The 12,569-nt window shown below is 44.6% G+C and overlaps 1 protein-coding gene and 1 long non-coding RNA gene across 6 annotated transcripts in view; one reads left to right on the top strand and one right to left on the bottom strand.

Annotated features, from left to right (window-relative positions):
* The window catches only part of LOC109473696 (chromodomain-helicase-DNA-binding protein 8-like), a 40,722-nt gene extending 33,364 nt beyond the window's left edge, over positions 1 to 7,358 (bottom strand). For 3 of the 5 annotated variants that reach the window (XM_019773658.1, XM_019773661.1, XM_019773662.1), the window contains exons 1-2: positions 7,246 to 7,358; positions 4,658 to 6,172 (exon numbers count right to left, since the gene is read on the bottom strand). In XM_019773658.1, coding sequence (XP_019629217.1) covers positions 4,658 to 6,044 — 1,387 coding nt within the window. In that variant the 5' untranslated portion in view covers positions 6,045 to 6,172; positions 7,246 to 7,358. Of the gene's footprint in view, positions 1 to 4,154; positions 6,173 to 7,245 lie in introns of all 5 variants that reach the window. The other 2 variants (XM_019773660.1, XM_019773659.1) reach the window with 2 other exon arrangements.
* A 144-nt stretch (positions 7,359 to 7,502) lies between these two features.
* Positions 7,503 to 10,128, top strand: LOC109473697. Its single transcript, XR_002140441.1, has 3 exons — positions 7,503 to 7,911; positions 8,928 to 9,174; positions 10,028 to 10,128. It is a non-coding gene; the product is annotated as an uncharacterized LOC109473697 (long non-coding RNA).
* The last annotated feature ends 2,441 nt before the right edge of the window (positions 10,129 to 12,569 follow it).

Below are 12,569 nucleotides of genomic sequence, written 5' to 3'. Positions count from 1 at the left end.
ACTCCATTGCACAGTTGTGTATAAACCAGAGTTGATTACAGAAAACACAGTCTACAGCTGATGACTACGTGCTCAATCCCTCCTACAGCCTCCAGCCTTGCTGACACACATATTAGTTGGTATCACAGTAGCAACACATTCCTAACCTTTGACCTAAATCCAGTCTTAGACCACATATATCATGGCAGACAGCCATGATAAAATCCTGACCACCACAAATTTTCGCATCATGGGTAGAGCTGCACTGACCACCAGTGTAGTAAGACTAATGTCAGCCATTCTATAATACGTAGCTATCAGTGCGTAGATAGAGTAGCCAGTAGGCTGTGTTAGAAATAGAGGCCAGAACATCAAAATACGGTGCAGAGCAGTGGGGGCATTTATGTATTTCTATCGTGAATCTTCATATTTCGTACAAATGACAAATTTCTGAACCATTACACATTTTTCCACAAGTGTGTACATAATATAGGAAGACGTGTGTGTGTGTGTGTGTGTGTGTGTGTGTGTGTGTGTGTGGTGTATGTATGTTTGTGTGTGTGTAAGTGTGCGGGCGTGTGCATGTTGTGTGTACAATGAATGGTTTTTGTTCTACACACTTTGGCAAGCATTTCATTTCCCCCATATAATAACATGTCTCACAATAGCAGATATTGTTGTGAAGCATTTCTTGCTTTTCTTCATATCTCTGAAATAGGCAGGAACCAATTATGTTGGTGGGAGTCCCTACTTCATTACCATTCAAGCAGGTAATTCAAAACATTACAACCCACGCAAGAGGGGTATCGAAAAGCAAACTGGATGTCCTGTGTTTATCATTACACAGTCTTTTAGCAGCCAGGAGAGGGAAGGGGTTAGGTAAAGAGCGCTACTGGAACATATCTGTTTGCATAATGTATCGTGGATCCTCTGGGGACCATTGGAACTGTGTCAATCCATTCTGCAATCTGCCGCACAAAAACAACCCCAAAACAGCGTCTGCCCCCTTTATACAATGGACTTCACAGCCGTGGTGCTATTACCAGCCCCGCACAGGTGCCTCTTTTGTATGCCTCTCTGTAATGTTTATTATGGACCATCCTATACGAGCTGAGCAATCAATTTGTGCATGAAAAACATATTCAAAAATGGGAATGACAACAAGGTTCCCATTAAATTTGATCTTGACATGCTATCATTAATCAGACATGACAGGCACATCTCAGGTGTAAAATCCTCTTGACTGCGCCATTTTTCAGTCAATATTTTCCCCCAATTCAAAATGTTTTTCTGATTTTTTTTTCTGATTTGTACACCACCCAGACACGGTTTCCTGTGTACCAGTTTAACCAGTACCTTTTTGCTTTTCAAACTAAGAGTTAGACAAAAGACAGGTGAAAAACAGTCTTGTTTTCTCTACTGTGATGACCTACTTCCTACAGGACATTGGAGATCCTGGCTAGAAACACCAGCTGAAAGTAGTACATTGTATGGTCAATATGATATTGCTCTATACCTAGTCTATGCCTACAGACACAAAAGATATGACAGGTGAACTTTGGATAGTGGTGAGAGAGAGGAGCTCAAAAATGTAGGGTAAAAGAATAACAATGTACTGATGGAAAAGAAAATAATGCAGTGAAAAATCAATGCTTCTCAAAACTTTGTACATTGCAATGATAGTCAAAGACATACAGGTACAGTAACTGTGACTATCCCTTACCTGTCCCATAATCTAGCTAACGGTAATTGATACTTGCTATATCTGATTCTATACTAAATATCGTATCAATACCAAATTTTACTGTGCTTCCTAGATATAGATAGCCAAGTGATTCCTAGCACACTGTTATTAACAAACCTGATCGTTCACAACCACATAATTTAATTAGCCAATAAAAATGTTATATTTATATTCTTGTATCACTAAACTCGAGACAGCTTCCGAATAGTAATAAGAGACTTTGATGTATAAGTACGGACTTCGAAATATACACGACCTGACCTTGTGTCACGCCTACCTCCGTACCCGTTTATCGACAACTTTTGTGGAGTAAATGCGGTCCAGAGAAAAGTAATTTCTTCCCCTGCTCAATATCGCAGAAGTGTTGATGTATTGGATGGGAAGGAATTTATACCTCCCCAGGGAGCTCCCCATAAACTTTTGGCAGGGCCTGGCTATGGCCTAGCTGCCCTGGGCAGTTATTGGGTGAGCTGCTTTTCATGTATGCCACAACTCAAGCTGTCAAGAGCAGGACATGTCTTATCTGACATCACAACCCTGGCAAGATTAACAGCAAAATAAGGGACTCAGAGTCAAATTTATTCCTGCTGATTGTGTAGGTACTGATGTAAGGGCAACCCAGCAAAATATGCGGTACTTTTGATATGGGAACTATAAACGTCCCTCTTGCAAAATAGATGGTCTTGAATTTGATTACAGTCATATCAAACACACTACAACAACATGTTCATGAAATTGATTTAGGTGTATGAAACATTTCTTACACTGTATGCATGCAAGTTTCATGTGTACAGAAATCTTGGTTAGAGGGCCATTCAATGGCTAACCAAGTAGCCTATTCCTTGCTAACCCCTGACCTCCCAACTACCACCAGTAAACACATGAAGCCTCTTTCTGGGAAAGTTCTACTGGTCAAAAGCTTGTTTACATGTTAGAATGGACTCTGGACTTTGACAACTTACTACCTTCATCACAGAATACAAGTCTTTCACAGTTGTAGAATATAGAAGAAGAATATAAAGGGACAATCCGATCAACATGGGTCTAGTATAGCTTACAGTAGTGACCCCCTAGACTCTTATGAAATACAGGAGGACAATATAAAACAAGCACACTCAACCAAGCCGTTATATCCATGTGCAAAGATTCTGTTACACAAAGTTTCAACCCTGCTACCGTAGTGTTAAGAAGAAAATCCAGCATCAAAATGTGTACAAATTACCAGCTTAGTTTAAAGGCTTAGGTATGAGAACGCCATGCCAAATACTTGTGTCTGTGCCAAGTTTCAACAGTAACTTTGGGATAAAGTAACTTCAATACATCTGCACCTGGTAAAGCCATACTCATCTGAACAATTCAACTCGGAGTCATCATACTGAAAATTCAAAACAAATCTCCTCCAATGTGACAGAAAAATACAAAATACCGTCCAGATATAAGAATAAGTTCCTGAAACATACAATTTTTTGTAGGCCACATGGGTCTTTTCTTTCGTACTGTCCATCCCCTAGTGTTGTGGCTTAAGTTATAACTTCATGTTTTTGTCCAGCCACACTTCTCGAAAATAGAATTCTATGCAACTCTGAGGTTGTATGTACTGAGTTCAGTGGCCTTGTCTAAAGTCCTCTATGTGGGTTATGCACATGACTGTGGAAAAGAAAAGGGTCAATGTTACCTGAAAGAAAACTTACAGGTTTAATTTCAGGTGTAAATTTTATATGGGTTATATCTGTATTCAGATTTTACTAGCATTTTGTTAAAAAAAACGTAATGAACTTTCCATTTTTGTTCATCGAGGAGGACAGAATGGCTGAAATTTGTGTCTGTCCCAGGCAGAAAGAAGGGTTGATGCTGGACACATGACCAACACCATTTCTCTCATACAGCATGCTTATACATCTTTTTGTTTTCATCTTCAGGTAAAAGTGTTGATATGTGAAGAACTATCAACTTTGAAGCAATAAACCACTATTTGGTCCAAGCAACCTCTAGCAAATTAGAATATACAGTCAGTCATGTAGCATTCCCACAATGCCTTGCACAGACAGAAGAGACCAGATGGCAACACTGGGTAAATCAATTGTTGTTCAAGCTAGTCTTTGAACCTGAACTGTAAGCAAATATAACACGGATATTACACAGAAGACTTCAAACAAATTAAACAACCATAACTTATGACTCTACGCAACAACAAAAGGTCACTCTAGACATGTGAATTGGAAGCTTAACAATACTTCTCAACTGACAATGTTGTTGATCTACAAAGTCATCAGGTCAATATCAGAAATGACCAGAAATAGTAGGAACTAAATAAGCTATTGACACATGGAAAATAAACAAAATACATGTACACAAGAAGGTAAATAAAAGTAACACTAGGCAGTAATGCTTTAAAGTTAATTTTTTTACCATAATATATAGTGCACATTACCTGATTAGCCTGTTGTTGTTGTTGTTGCTGCTGCTGCTGTTGTTGTTGTTGTTGTTGTTGTCCCATGTTTATCTGGCTCTGCAGCACCCTTACCCTCTCCTGTAGGTGCCCGATCTTCTCAGGGTTACGCTGATGTGGCGGCAGGTTGTACTCGAACTGTAGCTGCTGACTGAGCTGCTGCAGCTCGTAGTGTGCCGGGGTCATGTTCTGGTTGGGCTGGGGGCTGTTTGTATGACCCTGCTGCTGAGGAAACTCCGGCCCGACGCTGAACGGCTGCGGAGCATTGTGGCCGGCACTGCTCGCCGGAACACTCTGCTCCATGGGCGGGTAGTTCCCTGACTGGGAGTGGGGAGGGAGGTTAGTCTGGGCAGACTGGGACTGGGGAGGCATGAGTTGTTCTAGTTGTTGGAGACTGGATGGTGGTGCCTGGCTGGACCTGGGAACAGCCCCCTGGCTATAACCCTGAGATGTAGGGGGCCCCGACTGGAACGGGTAAGGTGCACTTGTGGGAACGTTTTGCTGCTTGTGAGCAGGATCTTGAGATGCTGCCGACATCGACTGGGGCGGATATGGATGCGGACCAGTTGCCGTCATCGACGTTGGAGTTGGGGCGCGGTGCTGCCCCATTCCTGGATATTGTGGCAGGAATGGTTCCTGACGACCCTGACTGTTTTCCGGAAAGTGAGAAAGGCGAGGAGCTCCCTGCTCACCCTGTGGAGGCATCATGTTTGGCGCCATCCCAGGGTGTGAGGGGTCCTGGCTTGGATACGGATAATGCTGCAATTTGTTCATACTTGTATTCACATTTATATTCATTTGCCCTGAGTTATTGCGCTGCCTCTGATCCGCAGCCACCTGGCTTGTGTGGTTAGGAGAAAAGGCATTCAAATCCCTCATCTGGGGGTGCTGGCTCTGAGGGAAGCTGGGAGGCACAGGTTGTGATGTAGGCTGTGACATTTGTTGACGCATTGGGCTCATTTGTTGTGAGGTAGATGGGTAGTGTGGAGTTGCACTTGGGTGACGCTGTCTGTTAGGTGTGGTGGGCCCAGCCGTGGTACCGGGCATGTGCTGGCCCCCTGGCATGTGTGTGAGTCTACTCGTCCCTGTCATGTAAGGGTCGCCCTGGCCGGGCATGCCAGCCCGGACCTGCTGAGGGCCTGCAGTCGGAGGGTAGTGGTGCAGCCTCTGTTGTTGAGGCTGCAGTGCATAGTCATGATGGGACATGTACGGAGTCATCCCAGGGTGCTGTACACCTGGGTGCTGTCCTGGCATGCCGTTGTATGGCTGTGCAGGTGGACGGGGCTGACCCTGCTGCTGTCCTGGCCATACGTTCTGGTGAGAAACCGCGGCCCCACCATTCATCCCAGGCTGCATCCCCGGATGCATGCCTCTTTGCATAGCGTATGACTGGAAACGAGGATCAGTTCTCTGGACTTGCTGGGCGGCCATGCCCTGTGGATACTGGTGGGGTGAAGGCATCCGAGGTTGCGCTGAAGCCATCGCGTGATGACGTGGGCTCAATACTTGTTGGGAGTGCTGCGGACTACCCATCATGCCTTGTTGGTTCATGTGGTGAAGCTTCTGCTGCTGCTGCTGCTGAGGGTACTGACCGTAGTCTCCATAATGCTGCAGCTTCTGTTGTGGGGAGGGCTGTGTGGCTTGAAGCTGTGCAAAACTGGGATGGGGCTGCTGCTGAACCATCATCTGCTCCCCCTGGCCCATATGTGGTGGCATCCCCATTCCCCCTGCGGCGGCATGAGGGGGAGGGGGTGCCATGGGCTGCATGGGCTGTCCTGCCTGTGGTGGGAACTCTCCACCTATTCCTGCCAAGTCACCCATCAGGTTGATATCGTCCTCAAACAAGCTTCCCAGCATAGACGGCTCCGACATGCTCTTTTCCTTCACCTGGTTAGTGATCTCAAGTGGAAGTACAACACACTTGTACAAGACACACTTCCTTCTGCATGTCACATCTGGCAAGCTTGGTTCTTGCCTCTAACATAACCATAAGAATTTACCTGGAAAAAGACACCAGTGTCAGTAAACACATAATATCTACTAATTCTGTACACTAACCATAACTAGCAATTAATGTTGATTAATTGACCAACAACTAATCCACCGTGGAAATTCTGTTGGTAGTATCTAGATTTACAATTGTAATTAGAAACTAAAAATTGAAACAACACACATGTAACAGCTCTAAAATTTATTGGTCACCACAGAATGTTCTTTCCAAAATACGGCTCTTTCCACTGATGAGGAAAATTATTGGCGCAATCCTAAGTACGTGATACGGCGTATGACTCACCGGTTGTTACTACCGAACACAACAATCAACTCTTGAGCCCTTTGTCTTTTCAAAACACACACCAATGACGAAAATATTTCTACATACGCGGGAGAAAAATACGCCCAACAACAGCCATTTGAATTCTTCCCGTTTTCGTCGTTACGAAATTCAATAGTGGTCAGCTCGGGCCAGGTTGGCTGGTCCGCCGAGGCCTTTGTTTGCTCGACTCCCTTTGACAATTTGATGGGTATCAATCAAGTCTGTCAATCAATAACTACACTAGACATTTCCAGAAAGCTTATACAACTTTGTGATGTTGAGAAAACCAGTGTGTTGAGCTAAAATTGTCAGTTGAGCCCGAAATTCCGCACAGGCCAAAGTCGACTTTGATGCCAGCTTCGCCAACACCCGAACAAAAAACATGGCCATGTGGCGAAGACAATGGTGGAATATAGAGAATTTTGTGGTCCTATCTTTCAATGGTAGTATTTATATACACACGTGGTCAACATACACACACGACTGTACACTTAAGAGTAGTCTATAGTTCTTGAGAACACTGTACGGAGACTCAGATCTGCCTCAAACATGGGGCCAACCCGACAACTCCGAACAATGAAAAGTTGCGTTTGGTCGCCATGCATTGAAAGAGAGATTTTGAGAGCAGAATTTGTTGGTCCGAAGACGCCGGCTTACGGGGCAACCCCGGGGCCTCGAACAAGGTAACCTCACCCTCACCCCTCCACACCATCCCCAACAAGACAAAACCCACAAACCCGGGAAAATACGGCGACTTACCAGCACTGGCCATGGGGAACACACGGCGAATTTTGTGCGGTGAATTTTGCGAACTTTTGGGCGGCCTTGCGCTGAGCCACGATCATAGTGGAGCGTGCGACTGGTAATTAGCATACCTGTAAGATCGTCTGTCATTGGTTGCCCTCATTTCCGAGCTTAACACAGGATAGGTAACGTTTACCTTAATGTAGCTCAGAACATTCAAAATTTACAAAATTCAATCTTCTATTTGTGTTAAGTAATTATAGACTTCAAAATTTTTGCATGTTCGTCGGTAATATCTTCAAATTGACAGAACAACATGAAAGCCTCTGACCAATCAGCGGAAGCTTCTCAAAGCCTGGTTGTGAATCATCGTCCCGATGTTCGGCGAGTACGCCGACCAATGAGAGGCTGCCAATTTGCCGAAGTTCCCGTATGTGATTAGGTATTGGCATATGGATAATCAGCTGTTGTGGGCGGAGCTTCCGCCACACGATTGATAACACGACAGCGCCTGGGAGTCAGGAAGGGGCTTGCAAGGGGGACAAAGGATTCCTACTTGGGACATTGCCAACAAAGTGCATGCTTTCTCTCGGCAATGCGAATTTCCCGCGCAAAGACAAGGAGTTCCAGTGAAATTGGCAGAAGAAACAGGCAAGAAGCAAAAGGCACGTGAGACTTCAGGTACTTTATTTCATTTTTATTCGGCACTAAGATACATGTCAGGTAACTGATAATAAATTGTAGTTCAAGATAAAACGCATCTTTCACAAATTTCTTGAGACAAAAAAAAAACTTGATTTACACTCACATACTACTGTCCTATATTTAATTTTTGTAAATAACAACAACAACAAAATAATTCAATGATTTACAGGCAATTACAAGTATAGGGGTGTCTGCCTGTTTGTATGCAAGCACCATATCATATCGCCAAGAAAAGTATGATTTCAAACTCAATTTGTAGTTCTTGTGCGTTGAAATCAATGTATGACCATAAAAGCTTCAGTGCACTTTCTCAGTATTTCAATATAATAATAATTAACGTAACAATTGTTTTTGTGTGACTTCCTTGTAAAGGTTGACATTCTAGCTTCACTGACACTAGCTATTTATTAAGATTCATGTGTTTGTGTGTGTTTATACTGTTTATACTGTGGAGATACATTGTAAGTTCGCTACTAATGATGATGAAAAGTCAAAAGTCAACACCCACCGTTCTGTTCCCGAATGATATTGCTTTGATGATCGTCTCGGATAGAATTACGCACTGGAAATGGTCGGAACTATCTCTCATTGGTACGCGATTCAGATAGCGATGTACGTATCAAAGGTTTTGTGCCAATATGCAATACTGCTGATGCTTGGCCTATAGTTGGGGTCACATGAGGGAAAGTTTCTTTTTTCTGTATATATCACTTATATGCCCCATATGCAAGTTGCGCACCCTCAGCTGTGTTCAACTTTGGACAAAGAAAAATGTTTTCTGTGTTTATCTTCTGCGTAGTAAAATCATGGTCTCTCTTCTCCCTTCCTTCGATTATTATTCATCGGTTTTCGTCTTTTTGAGTTCCTCTCATCTAACCCTTCGAATTCCATCGAAATCCATCCTGATATGCTACGTCCCTCTGACCGTTTTCCTCTGTCATCCCTTTTCACGTAACCTCTTCACTCACCAGTAATATTTATGAAACCTCCAGGACGTCACGAACACTCTACTAAAGGTCAGCTTCAAGAATTGGAATTATACGAGGGAGGATAACTAGTCCGCGATTTTCTGTGCCTCGTGACTGTGGTCTCAAGAACGTTTCCAACGCAACTAAACGTCATTCAAAGCGTCAGTGGGCGAGCCTACGTCACCGCTGATGCCTGCAACAGGAAACGCGGGCGTGTCACACTCCGCGGATTCCGTCCTCCGTAAAAGTCACCCCTGCACCAGCCTCCCAGGTCAGCGCCCTGATACAATCCATATACAATACACCATGGTGGAGCTGGCCTCAATTCGCACACAGATTCGTACCGTCAACACGATGGAGCAATCTATGTGCAATGAGTCGGTATCATATGATATGTCGGAATATATATCACGCTTTTGACAGGTGTCTGCTGGTTGTAATATCTCCGTGTTGATTGTTGAGTACCATATAGAATTGGGATGATGTTTTTGTTAGCCTCGCTGTACAGGCACAGCAACGGTACGGCCCGTCCGGCCTTCACCATACGGATGTTGACAAGGCGTGGCCTTCCTAGAATTTTTTTTACCTGATACGCAAGCTCTGGGTTCAGTCTGAACAATATGTGAATATCTTGGCAACATTTGCACCGTAGGAGATATGGACAGGCTTTATCTTTGTTAAAGCTTGTGACCCTTCAAACAAGGAGCCCTCTAAAGGTTTTACATTGACAAATGCATGGCTACTAGTATGGCGTCCGCAGTCTCTACTTTCATCGTACTCGCGGCGCGGACACAGCATCGGCATAGGCCGTATAGGACGATTTTGATATCATGGAATTCTCAAGCAAACAGTGACAGAAACACCACCCAAAAGGATCTAAGACAGCCTTTCCCATAAAAAGACACCTGAATTTTGTACGACACATGCATGCGAATATCCGCCTCGGTCGTACAGCGATCGTACGACAAATGTGACCTCTTTTCACTATTCGCGGTCTTAGCGGGCTTGGTCACGGACTTTGTACAAAGATTTTGCCTGATCCCTTGTATTGAACTAGGGATCAGCCAACTAGTGGTAATGTTACCAACACGTGACAAAACCTGGTTTGCTGTGTTTTTCTGCAGGTATGTGACGGTCTATCGACCCGCCCATCTGTTCTGAATATCGGATGTGGCGCCATGGTGCATCTCCTTGCCGCCTCCGACTGACGTTCATCTTCAGCAACAGGACACAACAGGAGGTGCTTCAACAGGAGCAGAATCTCAGTATAGAGACTGTGTAATTTTCTTACATTTAACTCACAGCCACCTGTCCTGAATTTTACAACCGTATAGACTAATGTTACAGTTTTAGTGTATCCTTTTTTTTCTCTCCCAAATAAAGACGGTCATATATATATATATAATTTATGTCTTCCTTTTGTTTTCTGTATCAGGACCAGGATGTGCATATCTTCTGAAAAGTTATGCCGACATTCTCAACCGGGGTATCCAGTCGTATGTACGAAAACCATGACCGTTTTCCGAGTACAATTGACACAGTCCTTTCTTCACCTGAACACGTGCGTATGACAAGGCCAGTGGTCGCGTTGAGATACGCCCCAAGGACAGTTCCTGCCTCCCGCGCTGCTGGTCAAGTGTCAAGTTCATCCTTGGAAGTAAACTTTATCATCTAATGTCGGCACACTGCATGAGCTGTTGTGATGCCTGATGGTACCCGTAGCCAGTCGGGAATTCGAAATTCATACAATACTGTGTGTCCCCATGAGTATACATGTACATGTATTAATATACTCCGGGAGTCGAACTTGTACAGTTGTAGGGTTGAACTCAGCCTTGCTGGTCGAATACAAGGGTGTCCGTGCTGTTGCTTAGTTTCTAAACTCAGGTGAAAAAGATGGCTGCTACAAGCGCTTCCATCTGTAGCCCGGGTGCCATCCTAGTTAGGTTAACAATCGTTGTTTAGTTTCTATAGCTTCTATACACTGTACTTTGACTCAGCGATGCCACTTTTTGTACCTCTGGCTTGAACCGACTCGGAGTAGAGTGGAAGTAGGGACTGTATGAAGATGAATCATGTCATCCACCGGATTCGGCGTTATCTTATCCTACATGTCCGTGGCCCCAACTCAGTAACCCGCTCCTCGTTGGCGTAACTCCCGCCGTGTCATTTTCCTAAAAGACGCTGTTATCTTTAACGAAGTCTGTCCTTCATGATTGCCGGTAGAGAGTTAAGGTTCACGGATACTACCCCATTGACGTCAAGAGACCTGCCACACAGCAAGATAGTTTACAATTCAACCGTTTTGTGATGACTTCAACTCTGACCGTTTGAGACGAGAGAATCGAGATGACAAATCGACACCAGAAGTATACATATATTCCTTTTCTTGTTATGAATCAACTCTCAATGACTCTCCATCGATATCGTTTGCCGATGAACCTAACCCCCACCTGTTGTTCCATCCCTGGCCGCCGGCATTTTGACAGGTAGATGTACGCATGCGATGAACTTCTCAATGTAAACCCACTGTGGGAACTGAACGGGGCTTCAAGGAGCTTTCATCACATTTGGGCAAGCTACAATATCCAGTCGGAAACTCCAAGCAGAGGTTGTGGGGAAGTGTGACCTTTCTATTATATGCCGCGTTTTCTGTCGCCACTTCCCACCAATGGAGTAGTAACCTCTGCTTGGAGGGAGTAGCGACAGAAAACATATGGCATATGATAGAAAGGTCGACACAATCTCCCCCACCAACCTCTGCTTGGAGAGTAGAGAAAACTTTTTCACTTTTGCCGAGCAGGTCAATAGAAAGTTTTCACTGCTTCACTGATGTCTTCAAGGTACGCCGTTGTTGTCTCCCTGTAAGGTATCTGAGGGGAATTAACGATTTTCCTTTCACCACAGTTTTCCCAGTTGCACTTGGCATTGGGTCCCACCGACCGCCAATAATGGCCACAATTAGAATCCCTCATCAGAGGCGCTGAGCCCAGCTGGCACTGACAAGGGCTCCCGGTGGGTTAATTACCGCCAAGGGTCACTCCCACAATGTAGGTCGCACTTCCCCCGCGATAACAATTAGCCCCGAGCTGGCGAACTTGATGCCCGCTATCTGTGACAGTAGGCCCGTGAGGCACGCCGTGACATTGATCCATTTATTGGACAAGGATTCCTGGATGTCAAGCGGAACAAGATTTGGCGGTATTCCTCCAGGTACAGCTTTAAACGTATTTGTTAAGCTAAAACAACAAACACTTCACGAGTCCTGTGACGAGTCCCTTCACGCCGGCTGCGGTGATGTTGAGTTTTCCAGACAAGCTCATGTCAGAAGCACGGCAAACTTTTCTGATCAAAAGAGGCGTGATCCTCCCGGAGTTACGCCGCAGTCCTAGCTAGTATTCCCCCAGGTAATGTCATCCTGACTTAGTTTGGAAATCAGCGATTCAGGTCTTAATTGATTCTCCACACTAAGGACATCATCAGGCTGCTGCAAGGTCGTGATCCATCTTACAATTTCATTAAGGGTGAAGAAAATAAAAATTGTTTGTGACAAAGATGCATAGGCTGATGGGCTCCGGTGTATAACATGCAATAACAGAGTTTGACAAACACTGAAATTGCGCAAATAGAGAAGAGTTGGCCATGAGATAATGAACACTGCGACGT

Source organism: Branchiostoma belcheri, unplaced genomic scaffold, assembly GCF_001625305.1.
Source record: "Branchiostoma belcheri isolate BF01 breed outbred unplaced genomic scaffold, Haploidv18h27 scaffold3, whole genome shotgun sequence".
Classification (NCBI taxonomy): Eukaryota; Metazoa; Chordata; class Leptocardii; order Amphioxiformes; family Branchiostomatidae; genus Branchiostoma; species Branchiostoma belcheri.
This window is presented reverse-complemented; position numbering and strand designations above follow the sequence as displayed.